This window comes from Drosophila sechellia, chromosome X (assembly GCF_004382195.2).
Source record: "Drosophila sechellia strain sech25 chromosome X, ASM438219v1, whole genome shotgun sequence".
NCBI classification, from domain to species: Eukaryota; Metazoa; Arthropoda; class Insecta; order Diptera; family Drosophilidae; genus Drosophila; species Drosophila sechellia.
Window position 1 is genome coordinate 11382881 of NC_045954.1, and position 17949 is coordinate 11400829.

At 43.3% G+C, this 17949-nt stretch overlaps 2 protein-coding genes across 5 annotated transcripts in view; one reads left to right on the forward strand and one right to left on the reverse strand.

Annotated features, from left to right (window-relative positions):
• Window positions 1-16450, forward strand: part of LOC6619893 (tyrosine-protein phosphatase 10D) — a 41800-nt gene extending 25350 nt beyond the window's left edge. Inside the window, exons 2-12 of one of the 3 annotated variants that reach the window (XM_032726731.1) lie at window positions 4085-4334; window positions 5986-6267; window positions 6463-6510; window positions 7464-8136; window positions 8211-8635; window positions 8698-9129; window positions 9573-10970; window positions 11381-12063; window positions 12140-12398; window positions 12461-12589; window positions 12881-13221. In XM_032726731.1, the coding sequence (XP_032582622.1) occupies window positions 4085-4334; window positions 5986-6267; window positions 6463-6510; window positions 7464-8136; window positions 8211-8635; window positions 8698-9129; window positions 9573-10970; window positions 11381-12063; window positions 12140-12398; window positions 12461-12589; window positions 12881-13131 (4830 nt within the window). In that variant the 3' untranslated portion in view covers window positions 13132-13221. Of the gene's footprint in view, window positions 1-4084; window positions 4335-5985; window positions 6268-6462; window positions 6511-7463; window positions 8137-8210; window positions 8636-8697; window positions 9130-9572; window positions 10971-11380; window positions 12064-12139; window positions 12399-12460; window positions 12590-12880; window positions 13222-14465 lie in introns of those variants that run through there. The other 2 variants (XM_032726732.1, XM_032726733.1) reach the window with 2 other exon arrangements.
• Window positions 16451-16638: 188 nt separating this feature from the next.
• On the reverse strand, window positions 16639-17670 carry LOC6619894 (COMM domain-containing protein 10). 2 transcript variants are annotated; one of them, XM_032726734.1, is made up of 2 exons: window positions 17495-17670; window positions 16639-17362 (listed from the first exon to the last, which is right to left on the reverse strand). In XM_032726734.1, the coding sequence occupies exon 2, from the start codon at window positions 17360-17362 to the stop codon at window positions 16757-16759; it is 606 nt and encodes a 201-aa protein (XP_032582625.1). In that variant the 5' UTR covers window positions 17495-17670; the 3' UTR covers window positions 16639-16756. The 2 variants fall into 2 exon arrangements, with proteins under 2 accessions (XP_032582625.1, XP_002044106.1); XM_002044070.2 differs by having other exon boundaries at window positions 16639-17441; window positions 17495-17669.
• Window positions 17671-17949: the final 279 nt, after the last annotated feature.

Consider the following 17949-nt stretch of genomic DNA (forward strand, 5'->3'; position numbering starts at 1 on the left):
ACTTGTGAGCTCTCATAACTTCCCGCATCTTGATTTCGCTTCTTATTTCTTGTCCAAATGTCTTCATGGGCTTGAAAAGGTAGGAATCTAGTCGGCAGACTCTGGGGAATTTCATTCTTGGCAGTTTGAAATGCAATTTTACGCGTATTATATTGTTGCTAAAAGTATTTGGGCTAAAGTTTTAACTGAATGTGAGTAGCTCTAAGTAGATCGAGTGCATATTTCAACTTAGGTTCCAATATTGTACCCATGTACAATATCCCATGGCCTAATCCCAAAATGCCTTTGGTTATAACGGCTTTGGACTTGTTAGCCAAACCGTTTTGGCTACTGTGTTTTTAATTATTTAAATGAAACTCGCCCGCTGTCGTTGTTGTTTGTTTGCAGCGTGTGTTTGTTTGCTCCGCTCGTAATGTTTGCTTTGCATTTGTTTGTCTTTTTGATTGTTTGCTCTTGGCCTTTGTTTGCCTTGGCCAGTCTGCATCAGCAGCTGCGACAGCGACGGCAAAAGTTGAAGTTCATGTTTCCTTAGTGGCTCACGGCTAAAAAGCACGCACAAACAAATCGCAGAAAAACCAACATGACGAATAAATATGATTTAAATGCGGGAAAAGTCTTTTACAGAGACATTTTAAACATCAAACATCAACTCTCTAATGTGTGTATTTTAAAAAACAATATCTGCAGTTAAAACCCTCTTTCTGATCGACTTTAAACAATGATCATCCTTGATAATCTGCGATGTTTTCGAAGCCTTGGCCATAAAACCACTTTTTTACGAACTTCAAGACCATGTCTGGCTTAGGGTTTATACTCTATACGTTAAATAACAAATTCGAAGGCTTTGTGGCGCATTGTTAATTGCCATTAATTTTATATTATTATTATTATTATGACTTCTTGTGTATTTCTGCAAAAATCGTGGCTTTGCCTCTGGCTTAAACGCACAATGTGTGAGTCACAAAGCGTGGACTTGAAATGAGAGGAGTGTTGTACATATGGGGTGTGGTTAAATTAACTCAAATGGTTTGTGCCCGAGCAATTGCAAAATAAATAAAAAATAAATAAAACCGCCAGCGAAAACTCATGTGCGAATAATGCAAAGTGTAAATTGAGCATTTAAGTGAAACGAAACCACAACAAATCGTATATATATATCCATATCCATATAATAGACTTCTTCAATGGAGTATGCGATGCGAATATTTAATTGCATAATGTGACCAGACTGACACACTATGCGTTAATAATAATCAACAAACTTACCATCATCATCATCATTAACGCTGCCATTGATTTCAGTGATGTGCGTTTGGAGTTTTTCCAGTCAAACGGCTTTTTATTCAGTCTTGCACCGCCGTTGTTAGTTAGAGCAGGCTATAATTCCCAACTGGTTAAAGCCAATCTAAGTTCTGTTGATAAGAGGCTGCTTCACTTTAAGTTCTCTGGTTTATAATGCATAAAACCCATTGACTGCTAGTTATATGGCTTTGAAATAATATCATCTCTAATTCACACCATCATCATTATCTTGGCTAATGACTAATGGGCCATGGTAGCTGTTGAGCTCATGTAATGGCCAGAAAGAAGTGAAAAGAAAACGCCAGTAACAGACGCACAGCTTGAAAAAGCGAAATGAAGAAAGGAAAACAAGAAGCTCAACAAAAAGTGTTCAATTATGCAAGCGAGTTACAGTTAGGCGCCCACCAAATCAAAAAAAAAAGAAGAAAAAAATGAAAACATTAAATAAAAGAGGTAATACGGGTATTCCATGGGTAAAAGTGGAGTATAGCCGTTTTTGGAGCTGCTGGCCAACATTTCATTTCGATTTCGAAGCGAAAGCGCAACGCAAATTGCAATTGAATTCATTTTGTACATTTTTCTTTTTCACTTTGCCATAGTTTTCTGGCGAAAAAAGTGTTGTGAAAATATTGCAAGTAAGCCGACTGGGGTGGGTAAATAATAAATAATTGATTGTTTGACCGATTGATTGAGTGAGTGACGACGGTAATTGGCAAACTCCATTCCGTATGCAATGGAATGGGTTGCGTTGGAGTGCGATTTTGCGACGGGGGTACAGGTGGGCGCCACTAAGTGCTCTCTTTAAAGTGATAGGCGCAAAAAACAAAAAAACGGGGAAAATTGAGCTGTCAAATCAAACAGGTTGACAATGCTTTTTGCTAAATGGCAATGTGAAAATTGCCACTGAATTAAGATTTGCATACGCTGCTGATTTTTTGCACGTTAAACGGGTTTATGCGTGCCTCAAATTGGTGATTATTCTGATAATATTTACAACTCAAGAACTATGGAAATACGATTAAGGGAATAGTTAAATTTTAATGGAATTTTTTACGAAACACTCTTAATAGTTGTTCTTGGCATAAATATGTATAGTTATCATAAAGTTCTGACGCATAAACATGGCATGCAAGCCACTTTTTATTTGCCGACCAAAGTCATCAATCAAGCCAACAAGTTGAGGAACTTTTCTTTTTTTTTATCCACTTCCTGGCGCCATTTTGTGTGTGTTTGAGTTATACCTTTTTCATTCTGCTGTTCAAACGCTTTCAGATTGATGGTCAACTTGCTTCTGCCTTTTTATGAACTTTCTGTACTCTGTACGGTCATTTGAACACATTTGAAAACATTAGAACAGTCACGCCTCGCATAAAAAAAAATAAGAGTAGTCCCGCAATTTGATCGAATTGAATTGCTGCCAAATGAAATTACAAAAGTTTGCACAACCGCCCCTGAGAAATTGATAGTTTCAGTTGAATTGCAGGATATAACCACGGGTTTCGTTCATTTCCATTTCTCTAATTGAGCGTTAAAATTGAGTGGTTTGCAAAACGTCAAGTAATTGGGGATAGTAATGACCTTAGGAACTAAGAGGAATTTTAGGATTAATCGTGTTTTTCTGGTAAGGAAGGGTCTGTATTAAACTGCTATAAAGATACAAAGCTTTAAAAGGTTTTTTAGCTCTAGAAAACATTTGGTTTTGAAGTTATCAAATGTATGTACTTATTCTAGGTTCTTAAAGTAATATTAATATTTTACTTTCTTTAATTCAAAAGCTATTTTTTATATAAATTTTTCAATTTAAAGATGAACTACATTTCATAAAGTGTACAATTGTCTCGCTTTAATGCAAAGCAATAATGCAGAGTCTGGATTTAAGTCTCAACCGACGGCGACTGCAATTCCGTCATTTTAATCCTTTAATGTGCCGTAGTCCTTTTCGCCGCGCCTGCCGTCCTGCGGGATATGTGGCAGCATCTGTGTCCTGCGTCCCATGTCCCTCTGCCAGTCAAATCCATTATACCTCCTGTTTTTTATTTTATTTTTGCCGCTTGCCTCATTTTCGCGGCAGTTTCATGGGGGACGGGGTGAGGTATCGAGTCCTGCTAGAGGAGTCCAAATAGTTGGAAGTGGGCGTCGGCAGAGCTCATTGTTTGCGGTGTTAATATTTGGCGTCTGGCACCAACAGACAGCGCCAGGAATGCCGACGGATGCACTGAGAAAAAGTACGAAAACTGTAAAAAAATAAATCAGTATTAAAAAAGGCAATAAATCAGAGAGCTAATAAGATCTCTCTGACATACATTTCATAGATCACAATTACTTACGCCCCATTTCTCTCTGTGCAAGCGAGCTGAGTAACAAGGACAACCGTTAACGTCAACACCCACTCATGCCGTCCCTGTCTGTATCTGTATCTGCATCTGCATCTGTATCTGCATCGGTAGCTGCATCTCTATCTGCATCATCGTCATTATCATCAAGATGTGCCATTTAATTGTCACTCGCGTTGCTTTTTGTTTGTTTGCCAGTCGTCCTTGTTGCTTTTGCTGCCGGTATTGTTGCTGTAATGTCATTGCACTTTTTGTGCTAACTGAAAATGACGGAGGGTAAACTTTAAATGCAAGTACATAACAACGAAGTCAAACGTAAACGCATATAAAGGGCAATGTCATAATGAACTATTTATTTAATGAATAAAAAGTACGTTTTAAATTGTATTACACATTTCGAAGCTCCTAACTAACTAAATGTTAAATGTTGCATATCTTATTTCTTGCAGGACGTTCGATGTGCAGATCTAGCCATAAGTATACCCAATAATCCCGGCATGGACGATGGGGCCTCCTATCGACTGGACTACAGTCCGCCCTTCGGCTATCCGGAGCCCAACACGACGATTGCCTCGCGGGAGATCGGCGATGAGATTCAGTTCTCACGCGCCCTACCGGGCACCAAATACAACTTTTGGCTGTACTACACGAATTTCACGCACCACGATTGGCTCACCTGGACGGTGACGATAACAACAGGTGAGTGATAAGTGATAAGAGTAGTCCTGTTATTACTGTATACTTCAATTGTATCAATACCTATAAGATATACGAACATAAGAGGTTGTATTACAAAGCTTTCAACCATATTACTCATACGCAACGTTGACTTAGAACTCATTTACCAAATGCTCTTTGTTGCTTCAACTATTTAAATATATAGCTATTAAATTATAATGTTATTTAGATCTTTGAATTCTAGTAGCATAAATAGAACAAATGATATAACAAAGTTCTTCTGGTAGATCAACGTGGCGTATGCGTAATTTTAAGTTCCTTTAATGCGTATTCTCCAGTATAGGGCAGTATACCAAATATATATAATCGATCGTCATCTTGACTATATATGTATATTGTTGTCTCCCTTTCACTTGCAAACTCTGCTGGTTTTTGAGTAAAAGTGGTTGGCTATTACTGGTTTTGTTTGTTTTGCCTTTGTTTTCTCTCATTTTTTATTGTATTTGTTTTTTTTTTTTTGCTGTCGATCGGCGCCGATAACTTGAAATTTTTGTACACTTTCTTTAGTTGAGCAGCTTGGTTCATTTGTTTTTTTTTTGCAAAAACAGCAGTGAAAATAAAAACAAAAGTGCAGAGAAGAGTGTGTTTTTGCGGAATTTCTTGAAAATGCGTTGGCAATAATAACATAACAGCCTTTTGCTCATTATTGTAAACAGTTAAAACTACAAATGATACAATCGTTTGTAGCGCTTTTCTTTCCTCTTCTTCCCTTCTCCGATAACTTTTCCCCATTTTCCCCAAAACGAGACCCTTGGGTAATTTATAGGCATAGACTGGCACTCAACGCCCTGTTTTTGTCCCCACTCCCACTGCCTTTATCAACCCCTCTTTTTGGCTGGACTTTCGCAGGTGTCGGTCGAATTTTCACCCTCTGTACTTTTTACAGTCGCAAAAATATCGAGTTACTCGTTTAAATCACATTTTATAACTGATCTCAAGAAATATATTTTAGATCCTTAAATTAGTTTAGATTGCACTTAATTTCTTTGCATTTGCTTCAATTTTAATAAATTTTCTATAAATCCTACATAACAACTATTATGCTGGCAAATATGTTTCTATGCAATTTTCTAATTCCCAGAACATACACATATTTTGTATCAGTGTAGACAGAGTGTACTCCGAACTCCCACTCCAATTAACCAACTTTCGTCCTTTTCGCTGTACCTTCCCTTTATCCGTTTGTCTGATTGATTTCGTTACTTAGTTCGATTTGCTCATTAGCCAGCTTACAAACATTTGTCGAGGGGGCTGTTTGAAGGGGGAAGGGGGAGGGGGGAGGGGATGTGTACTATCGAACTGCAATTAGCAGTTTGTGGCACTTGCAACTCGTATTCGGTTGCATGTTTCGTTTGCTCTCTTTCAAACACCACGCAACACAACAGGAAAAGGCAATTAGATGGAAGCCATTTGGAGGACAAGGCCAAGGCAATTAGTTTGTAATCTTGCATCTTGAATTTCAAACTATTTCGAACAGGGGTAGTTGTAATTTTATTTCTAAATCCTTTGAACAGGCTTCCAAAGCTTCTCCAATTGCAAAGCCTTTGGAATATTGATAGGAATTAAATCCAAATCGAATCGTATTAATTAACGTGCTCTCCCCAACCTGCAGCTCCCGATCCGCCATCGAATCTGTCCGTTCAGGTGAGGAGCGGCAAGAATGCCATCATCCTGTGGTCTCCGCCCACCCAGGGCAGCTATACGGCCTTCAAGATCAAGGTGCTCGGACTGTCGGAGGCGTCGAGCAGCTACAACCGCACCTTCCAGGTGAACGACAACACATTCCAGCACAGCGTCAAGGAGCTGACACCGGGAGCCACCTACCAGGTGCAGGCCTATACCATCTACGATGGCAAGGAGTCGGTGGCCTACACCAGTCGCAACTTCACCACAAGTGAGTCCATCCAACTCAATGAATAACTAGAATAATCCAAACCAATACACTCAAAAAACGAAGATAAGTTATTGTTCTATTCGGTGATGGTGACTTAACCTGATTAACTTCTTTGTCTCCCGCTTTCATTGTAACTAAAAACCAAATATACACGCACAAAACATGAACTTAAATTAAAAACACAACAACAAAAAGGTCGAAGGACGCGGCATAAAGAATTGCTGGACATTAAGATCCTAAGAGGTAATATCTAAGCTTATACCACACCAACCCAAAGAACTAATCCCTCCCCGCCTACTACTAACCCATAATCCACTGATTTGTACACTTAAAGAAAACATCAGCACACAAAGATTGGCAATTTCAAGTATTTATACGATTTTCCGTTCATGCGACTCGCACATTACCCATTAATTTTCATTCAGCATGTTTAACCAATTAGTTTACTAACATAAGCCATCAATTGCAGTGAAATGTTTCTGGTAGTTAATTTCTGTCAGTGTACGTAGCACATAACTGACCTCAAGCCACCCCCTTTTGCACAGGCTACAGTCCAAATTGCATTCCAAAATGCATTTTTGATCCGACAATTGGCAACCGCAGTGCACTTTCTCCACCCAAAAATGGAGGAGGAGGCCTTTCCCCATTTTCCCACACTTTTTCCTGCCGCTTTTCTCGCAGTTTTCCCATCGCACAATGTGGCTTGTCCAGCCACAGCAAAGCAACCGAATCGCAAATAACAGTGGTCACTTTGCAAATGCAACGTTTGCTGGCATAGATACTTTAACCGGAAATAATCGTACAAAACGCCAGGGGAAGTTGGAATTTAACGAACAGTAGATTATTATATACTTGATTATATATAATTGCTAATGATTAACCCTTTTACTTGTATGTAATTTTCGGCACTGAAGTTTTCCTTAACTAAACTAGAATATAATTTATTTAGTACTTAAATCTGTGCCACTGTGCCAAACAATTTCTAACTAGCACACACACTCATACCATACACACACACGCACACACACTGCCTGCCCAAAACCCAACAATTCTAACATCCCCGCAACAAAAACTAAAACTCCGACCCAACCAAAAATTCCGTACGCGACCGCAACTAACGCAAAGCCACTTCTCTGTCTTGTCCGGCGAATCCACATCCACTTCCGCATCCACAACGCGCAATTGGGAATCCGCAGAGCCCAACACTCCGGGGAAATTCATCGTCTGGTTCCGTAATGAGACGACACTGCTGGTCCTGTGGCAGCCGCCGTATCCGGCGGGCATCTACACGCACTACAAGGTATCCATCGAGCCGCCGGATGCCAACGATAGTGTGCTCTATGTGGAGAAGGAGGGCGAACCGCCCGGACCGGCGCAGGCTGCCTTCAAGGGTCTGGTGCCCGGTAGGGCGTACAACATATCCGTGCAGACGATGTCCGAGGATGAGATCTCATTGCCGACGACGGCGCAATATCGAACGGTGCCGTTGCGTCCGCTGAACGTGACCTTTGACCGCGACTTCATTACCTCCAATTCGTTCCGGGTGCTGTGGGAGGCGCCCAAGGGCATCTCCGAATTTGACAAATACCAGGTTTCGGTGGCCACAACACGACGCCAATCCACGGTGCCGCGCAGCAACGAACCGGTGGCATTCTTCGATTTTCGCGACATCGCCGAACCGGGCAAGACGTTCAATGTGATCGTGAAGACCGTATCCGGCAAGGTCACCTCGTGGCCAGCCACCGGGGATGTGACACTGCGACCACTGCCCGTACGCAATTTGCGGAGCATCAACGATGACAAGACGAATACCATGATCATTACATGGGAGGCGGATCCGGCCAGCACGCAGGATGAGTACCGCATTGTGTAAGTAATCTTCGGGATTTTTTTCGTTTTTCTAGTTCAACTTTATGGTAATATTTGCCTTTTACGTCCAACAGATACCACGAACTGGAGACATTTAATGGTGACACCAGTACCCTGACCACGGATCGGACTCGATTCACCCTGGAGAGCCTGCTACCCGGCCGCAACTACTCATTGTCCGTCCAGGCGGTATCCAAGAAGATGGAATCGAATGAGACTAGCATCTTTGTGGTCACCCGACCCTCGTCGCCCATCATCGAGGACTTGAAGAGCATCCGGATGGGTCTGAACATCAGTTGGAAGAGCGATGTCAACTCCAAGCAGGAGCAGTACGAGGTGCTGTACTCCCGCAACGGAACCAGCGACTTGCGCACCCAAAAGACCAAGGAGTCGCGCCTGGTGATTAAGAATCTGCAGCCGGGTGCTGGCTATGAACTCAAGGTGTTTGCAGTCAGTCACGATCTGCGAAGCGAACCACATGCCTATTTCCAAGCAGTTTGTAAGTTTGATGAGCAAGATTTTATAATATATTTTTTCTAACTAAAAACAATTATATTTAAGATCCGAATCCACCACGTAACATGACCATCGAGACGGTGAGGAGCAACTCGGTGCTGGTCCACTGGTCACCGCCGGAAAGCGGTGAATTTACCGAGTACTCGATACGCTATCGCACGGACAGCGAACAGCAGTGGGTGCGCCTGCCCAGCGTTCGGTCCACGGAGGCGGATATCACCGACATGACCAAGGGCGAAAAGTACACCATTCAGGTGAACACGGTCAGCTTTGGCGTGGAGAGTCCAGTGCCGCAGGAGGTGAACACCACAGTGCCGCCGAATCCGGTGTCCAATATCATTCAATTGGTGGACTCACGGAACATCACTTTGGAGTGGCCCAAGCCAGAGGGTCGCGTGGAATCGTACATTCTTAAGTGGTGGCCCAGCGATAATCCCGGTCGTGTCCAGACCAAGAACGTCTCCGAGAACAAGTCGGGTGAGTTAGCGATCGATTGGATTGTTGGCGCCTTCTCGAATCCTGAATATAAACCGCAACCACTCTCACATCCTTCTGTCTGAAACCCCCCCTCCTCATCTTTTAAAAATCATCCATTTTCTTTCTGAATTTTCGAATTTCATCTTAACTGCTTCTGCCGTTAGACTTTGATTCGTTTTTCTGGAAATACTCTTCATTGCCCTAAATGGATACCCTAAATTCCTTTGCCTGCAATCTGAATATATTCTCCATTTCTCTGATGGATCAACTTTTCCAAAGTATTTCCTTGTCGGCTATGAACTTGTTACTCTTGTTAACCAAACCATTTATACCACATCTTTTCCTTTTACCTTTCCCTTTCAACTGCAATCTTCTGAAGCTTCACCCTGTTCTGTTCCACTCTAACCCTTCCCCTTCTGCTTCTGTAACTCATCCAACAACAGCCGACGATTTGTCGACAGTGCGTGTCCTCATCGGCGAACTGATGCCCGGCGTGCAGTACAAGTTTGACATCCAGACGACGTCGTATGGAATCTTGTCGGGCATCACCAGCCTGTATCCGCGCACTATGCCGCTCATCCAGTCGGACGTGGTGGTGGCCAATGGCGAGAAGGAGGACGAGCGGGACACCATCACTCTGAGCTACACACCCACGCCGCAGTCGTCGTCCAAGTTCGATATCTATCGGTTCTCCCTCGGCGATGCCGAGATCCGGGACAAAGAGAAGCTGGCCAACGATACGGATCGCAAGGTGACGTTTACGGGTCTGTTGCCTGGTCGACTGTACAACATCACAGTTTGGACTGTGAGCGGTGGTGTGGCCAGTTTGCCTATACAACGACAGGATCGCCTCTATCCGGAACCCATCACTCAGCTGCATGCCACAAACATCACGGATACAGAGATCTCACTGCGCTGGGATTTGCCCAAGGGCGAGTACAATGACTTCGATATTGCCTACCTCACGGCGGACAATCTGTTGGCCCAGAATATGACCACCAAGAATGAGATCACCATCAGTGACCTGCGACCCCACAGGAACTACACATTCACCGTGGTGGTTCGTTCCGGCACTGAATCGTCGGTGCTGAGGAGCAGTTCACCATTATCCGCTAGCTTTACGACCAATGAAGCGGTGCCAGGTCGAGTTGAACGCTTCCATCCCACGGATGTCCAGCCCAGCGAGATCAATTTCGAGTGGTCGCTGCCATCCAGTGAGGCAAATGGCGTCATCCGCCAGTTCTCGATAGCCTATACAAATATCAATAACCTCACGGATGCGGGCATGCAGGACTTTGAGTCGGAGGAGGCATTCGGTGTGATCAAGAATCTAAAGCCCGGCGAGACCTATGTGTTCAAGATTCAGGCCAAGACTGCCATCGGTTTCGGTCCGGAGCGGGAGTACCGGCAAACGATGCCGATACTAGCGCCACCACGTCCTGCCACCCAAGTGGTGCCCACCGAGGTCTATCGCAGCTCATCGACCATTCAGATTCGGTTTAGGAAGAACTACTTCTCGGATCAAAACGGTCAGGTGCGCATGTACACGATCATCGTGGCCGAGGATGATGCCAAGAATGCCTCCGGCCTGGAGATGCCCAGCTGGCTGGATGTGCAGTCGTACAGCGTTTGGCTGCCCTATCAGGCCATAGATCCGTACTATCCATTCGAGAACCGATCCGTGGAGGACTTTACCATCGGCACTGAGAACTGTGACAATCACAAGATCGGCTACTGCAACGGACCACTGAAATCGGGAACCACCTACCGGGTGAAGGTGCGGGCGTTCACCGGAGCGGATAAGTTCACGGATACCGCCTACAGTTTTCCCATTCAGACAGGTGAGTGTGGGGTTAACTGGATAGATATTAAATGTAAGGTAGTCACTAGAACTCATAAAGTTCAAATGAACTTATATCTATGATTCAGATAAACTAAGTTTGTATTTGTAACAAATGATACCTAAACCGTAAATCTCTCTAATTATCCAACATCTATGTATGTCTGTTCCGATATATACTTGTATATAGAAATGCTAAGTTCGCCGGGTAAGCAATTTTAATTATACAATATTGTATTAACCTCATCGTTTACTTAGTTTAAATATAAAATCCATCTTCAAAGTTATGTTTTCAATATTTGAATTTACGAATTTTTTGGCATTTTTTAGCATTTTTTATGATTTATAATTTGGTTTACTGCAATATTTCCTCGATAATCTTACTAATGTATTGTATACTTCCATCCACAGATCAAGACAACACCTCACTGATTGTGGCCATTACGGTGCCGCTAACTATCATCTTGGTGCTCCTGGTGACGCTTTTGTTCTACAAACGACGACGCAACAATTGCCGTAAGACGACCAAGGATTCGAGGGCCAATGACAATATGTCCCTGCCGGATAGCGTAATCGAGCAGAATCGCCCCATTCTGATCAAGAACTTTGCGGAGCACTATCGCCTGATGTCCGCCGATTCGGACTTCCGTTTCAGCGAGGAATTCGAGGAACTGAAGCACGTGGGCCGAGATCAGCCGTGCACTTTTGCCGATCTGCCCTGCAATCGTCCGAAGAACAGATTCACCAATATACTGCCCTACGATCACTCACGTTTCAAGCTTCAGCCGGTGGACGATGATGAGGGCAGTGATTACATCAATGCCAACTACGTGCCGGGTCACAATTCACCGCGCGAGTTCATCGTGACCCAGGGACCATTGCATTCGACTCGCGATGACTTCTGGCGAATGTGCTGGGAGAGCAACTCGCGGGCCATAGTCATGCTGACCAGGTGCTTTGAGAAGGGTCGGGAGAAGTGCGACCAGTATTGGCCAAATGATACGGTGCCCGTCTTCTACGGGGACATCAAGGTGCAGATACTCAACGACAGTCACTATGCCGACTGGGTGATGACCGAGTTCATGCTGTGCAGGGTGAGTTGTCCATCAAGCACGATTACGTACACTCCATACTCACTAACGACCTCTGGGATATCTCTTTGAATTCTAGGGCAGCGAACAGCGCATCCTGCGGCACTTCCACTTCACCACCTGGCCGGACTTCGGTGTTCCCAATCCGCCACAGACACTGGTGCGCTTCGTGCGCGCCTTCCGCGATCGAATTGGTGCGGAACAGCGACCCATTGTGGTCCACTGTAGCGCCGGAGTGGGAAGGTCGGGCACCTTCATCACCCTGGATCGCATCCTGCAGCAGATCAACACGTCTGACTATGTGGACATATTTGGCATTGTGTATGCCATGCGCAAGGGTGAGTATTTATTTGATGTTACCATTGTTAAATGCACATCTATATCGGTTATCAATTTTTAGAGCGCGTTTGGATGGTGCAGACGGAGCAGCAGTACATCTGCATCCACCAGTGCCTGCTGGCGGTGCTCGAGGGGAAGGAGAACATCGTGGGTCCCGCTCGCGAGATGCACGACAACGAGGGCTATGAAGGTAGGTCGTTGGCCCAGGGGCATTGATACTTCCCCAGCTAAGCCCCAACCGTTCGTTCGCACACTGACTAACCAAAGAGAAAGGAAAAAAGAAAGAAACCAGATGGACAAAGAGCCCCAGGACATTGTGGGACTTGCAGCCAGCTGCTTTTTTTTCTGTTTAGTTACTTAGTCCTTAGTAGACCTAAGCTTTATGTTTCGATTTTCATTCTGGTGATGGGTGACTAACTATGAGCAAAATCATTTTCCTTCATTTCCCCCCCAAACAATGCAATGCAAACGCAACACGCAGGCCAACAAGTGCAGCTGGACGAGAACGGTGATGTGGTGGCCACCATTGAGGGTCACCTGTCGCATCATGATCTGCAGCAGGCCGAGGCGGAGGCCATTGACGATGAGAATGCGGCGATACTCCATGATGACCAGCAGCCGCTGACCAGTAGCTTTACTGGACACCACACTCACATGCCGCCCACCACATCGATGAGCTCCTTTGGCGGCGGAGGTGGAGGCCATACAAATTTGGATGCACCGGATAGATGACATTCGGTTGTCAACCAGAGTGATAACAACAATTCGGTGGTTATCGTCCTGGTTGACAACAAGCCCAGCTCGATGATCTGCAAGGATAGCAAGGGCGGCAACATCGATGTGCTCGAATCGCAGCAGCAGCAACAGCAACAGCAGCCCAACCAGGGAGGCCACAACATAACCACCATATCCGCCGTCAACGGCTACAATACGCTACAGCATAGACGGAAATCCCAGCTGATCACGTTCAGCTCGTCGTCCTGTGATATCAAGAACAGTCTCAGTCATGAGTACATCAATGGATCCAATGGATCGGCAGCTAATGGTCCACCCAGTTCCGGTTCTGGTTCCGGTTCAGGTCCAGGCAGCAATCGGGCCAGTCGTGCCAATGTCCGATTAAGTTTCGCCGAGGAAGATGTGATGATCTTGCCACAAAACCACAGTCAGCAATCCAATCATCAAGATGACGAGGTCTTCACGCGACGTCGTTCGCTTCTGGAAGTGGAACTCGGTGTGGAGGTGGGCGAAGATGGTGAACTGGCACCCCACGAAATTGAAGAGGATCTCGAAGAGGAGGACGAGGATGAGGAGCTGTATATGCACGATGAGTTCGAGACCCACATCGACACCAAGTCGAATAATGCCAACGATGACAGCGGTGGCGGCAGCTACGAGGACTCCCATGCCCTGCACTCCTCGCTGGGGGGCAGCAATCGAAATAGTCTGGAGAAGGATGACGACGACATCGAGGTGGATGTGATCAGCACGGACGTTAGCTGTTACGATCAGCTGCTCGGCAGCAGTTGCAACACGCGAAACGGCGATGACGACGACATAGCCACGCTGGTCGGCGATGGCGACTATTCCAAAACGAAACTCAGCAAGGCATCCAGATTATCCGGCCCTGGAGTCGGCGGACTGGTGGTCAGCGGGGGAGGAGGTGGAACTGCCATCGGCGGTGGAATCGCTGTTAACGGTGGTGGTGTTTTGGGAAATGGTGTTGGTTCCGAGGCTGGCGGCGGCATCATCTATGCCAATCCGTTCATGGGTTTGTAGACACTTACGCAAATCCCGAGGAGTGCGTTCAGGTGCATTTCATGGTCAAAACAATATCTTTGTAAATATATAATTTCTGTAGTTAAATTGAAAGTTTTCACCGTGAAACGCACTATGGCCACATTCCGTAGATGTTTTGTATATTTCCTGATTGTTTTTACCTGCATGATTACCTGTTTGTTTCAATTATTGTATGCCACCTTTATGGTTTTCTAACCCCGTGCATGTGCAAAGCTTTTGCTTTGTAGTCATCGTACAATTCTAACCGTGCCATTTTCACTGTCTTTCAGATGACGAGGGCATTGCAGAGTCGGGCATGTAAAGCCATTCCAGAACCCAATACTCCACCCAATCCAAGCCAGCCAAGCAACGAACCAACCAACTGAACTCAACTCAACCGAATGGAAACCCAACCCAACCCAACAGAACCCAACCATCTTGTGGCAACTACATTATTATTTACTTAAGGGACGAAGTGCGGAGAGAGCGCGGAGGAGGATCAACGCTTGATATTATACTTGGATATATGTGTACTACACTGGATACTACTGGATATATATATATACTCTACACCGCGATCTATCGAATGGGAATGCAGCAATCTCGCCAAACAGAACGAATACGCATCAATTTATACATTTTATATATATATATATAAATATATATATCTAAGATATCGAGGAATCGGCGTACAATGTAACCGCAATTGCCGCTTTAAACCGACGGCAATACTAAATACTGGAATACTGATTGTATTTTTACGCTAGCCACAATTTGATATAAACTATATATCTTCCAATTTTTTTGTACACCTAATGTTAGTTGAAATATGTGAGCGAGACGAGCAAATTTTTGTAGCAAACTAAAAGCGCTAAATGTTTACTTTTTTATATTATTATATATATAAATACTTGATAAACATATACCTAATATTAGACCTAAACTAAACTAACTATAAATGGCACACACTCATACACTCACACAAAAACACAATGCAATAATTGAGTTACATAGTTTTAAACAAATGTTAAAACATTTTGCTGCAACCGTCGGAGATGTAGTGTACAATTTTTAGTTTCTCGTATTATTTTTTTTTTATGTCTGTCTTGTGTTTAATTTTTTGTAACTTTTTACAAAGCGTAAACTGTGTATGTATGTGCTACAATGATTTTTGTTTAATTATATAAAGTTTTTATTTAAAAAATCGAACACCACCTTGCATTCTCCTCATTTGAACTTGGCGCTCACACTTATTACTTATATAGGTCGAATACAGCGGGCGTTGGAGGTCAATCCAATCAGCAGAAAGTAATGCAAAACACCGAAGTTAATGTTTAAACATAAACACACAAAGTGAAAAGAGTCGTGTTTCCATATTCACTTGATTTAATCGGCATGCGATGAAAAGAAGTGTTTGGATATTCAGCTTAAGACTCTAGCTTTTAACAATTCAGCAAGCTTCAATCGATAAAATTGTTGTATATATTAAATAGTTTAACACTGTGTAATTTTATTTATCCTAGCTCGATTCTAAGTGCTTGCCCAAATGATCATTTAAATTTGCTAACCCAAAAGAACTTATTTATTGGTTTATTTAGACAAAATTGAAATGAAGTGCATATGGAAACGCAACTCACAAACAGACAGCACAAATAGAACAACAGGAACAAATGACCAACGCATTTCGAAAGGCGATAATCATTTACACGAAAAACCAATATAATTAAACAGAATCCCACGCAAACTGAAGACTAACTAACAACCAAGTTAAGAAGGGCTAGTTTAATGGAGCGACAACTAAATGTAACAATAGCAATAAATTTTAATGAAAATTGTAGTCCAAATAATTTACAAACATTTGCATTTGTCCAAACTTAGTTGAAATGATTAACCGAACTGTGAAAGAGTGCAATAGAAATCGTTTTGCTTCTAGATTAGTGAAAAATACAACGAATCCCCTAATTTGAATACAAAGCAAACCCAAAATCCCCGCCCTCCCGCAATAACAATAAATACACATATGCATAATTATGCAAAAGTTAGAGATGATGAAACTAGAAAGTCTGTATAATGCGTACATAATATACGACTCCATTATATACACACACTCACACATACTAAGGCCGACGACATAACATATGCATATACAATATAGACATATATTAAATATATATCATTGTAATAATTTGTAATGTTTATCAGTAGAATTATGATCCGAGGTGGAGCAGACGAGTAAAACGCATGCAGAGATCCATTAAAGTGTACTGTAAAATGTGCCACATATTGTTTTATCTAAATTTATTAAGGGATTTGTTATTTTGCAGAAGATCCTAATGCATTTTCGAAATCATTGTAACGTTTGATATATCAAAGCAAAACTCTTACTCTAGTAAACATTTGGCTACGTTCGGAAAATTAGCCATAACTTAGGAAAATCCCTACTAAATTAAACAAAAAAACGTGTTTAACATTTGGCTACGATCGTGTTAGTATTGCATACTTTTAGGTCCATCTTTTTGCACAGAGTTTTGTGTGAATTAACAATAAAATTGGCACTGGAATTGGTCGATGGTGTCCCCTATTACTGATTGCCAGGCGCCGTTGCTCCTGAAGCCTTCATGGCCAGCATGGCGTCCAGTTCGCCCTGGATGCTCTCGAACTGATTGTACAGTTCCATTAGTTCCGGTTGTGTCATTTCGATGTTGATATCCTCACCGACGGCCGTTTTCATTTGGAGCACGGCCAACGGGGTCTTCTCCCGCTGCTGGCAATGCGAGGAGATCTCCATGTTGAGCTTCCAGGCCACATCTTCGATGACATTTGATTCGTACCGCTTGCTGGCCAAATTGTTCATAATGGTCGTCGTTTCGCGCACCCACAAACGCAATATGGCATCGATCTTGGCCTCATCCTCCAGCTGGAGTTTCTCGCGCAGCTCACGCTGCAGCAAACTTGGCTTGATGATGAACGTGGAGATGCGACGCAGGATGTAGGAGAAGGTCTTGATCAGCAGCAGGAAGTCCTGACGTGGTACGCCCACCAATCGCTCCAGTTCCTCGAGTGTGTACTCCGGTTCGGTGCTGCTCGTGGGGTTCTCCTCGGTGCTGCTATCCACCCGGCCGGCGGTCGTCACACTGGTGCCCACTGTACTACTGGTGGCACTCGCCGTTGCTCCGCTGGGACTCATCTGCCGGTGGGTGTAGAACAGAACCGTCGTAAAGGTCTCGTAGGGCAAAGCATTGATGATTTTGATGCCCTCTCGGGCTCTAAGATATAAACGCAAGCCATTAATCTCTATTAGAACATTGATATCACATACCTTTCCGTGATCTTTATCCAGTTAATGCTCATTGTTAGATATATTTAATAATTTGTAAGGAACATAGAGTTATTAAGTCTTTAGCAGCACTTTTTTATTTTGGCTTTAATATTATTTGTTTATACTGACCAACAAAATAAAAAAAACTATCGACTTGTCACGGTTCGGCGCTGCCACACAGTTAGTACTGCCAATAATAACGGTAAGTGCTAAAATACGAAAATACTACACCTTGTCGATGTGGTTTTAAACATAATTTTTATTAATTTTTTCGGTTTTTAAGTTAATTTATTTTTCTGTAATTAAGCCTGATTAAATAAACATATAAAATTACAATGTTTTAAATAATATTTCCTGATTTGTTGCCTGCAAAATAAAATGTATGAAAAAAAAACGCTTCAGCAATTATCAATACAAGATTTTCGACCGCACCATTGGACGGTCGACGGTTCAAT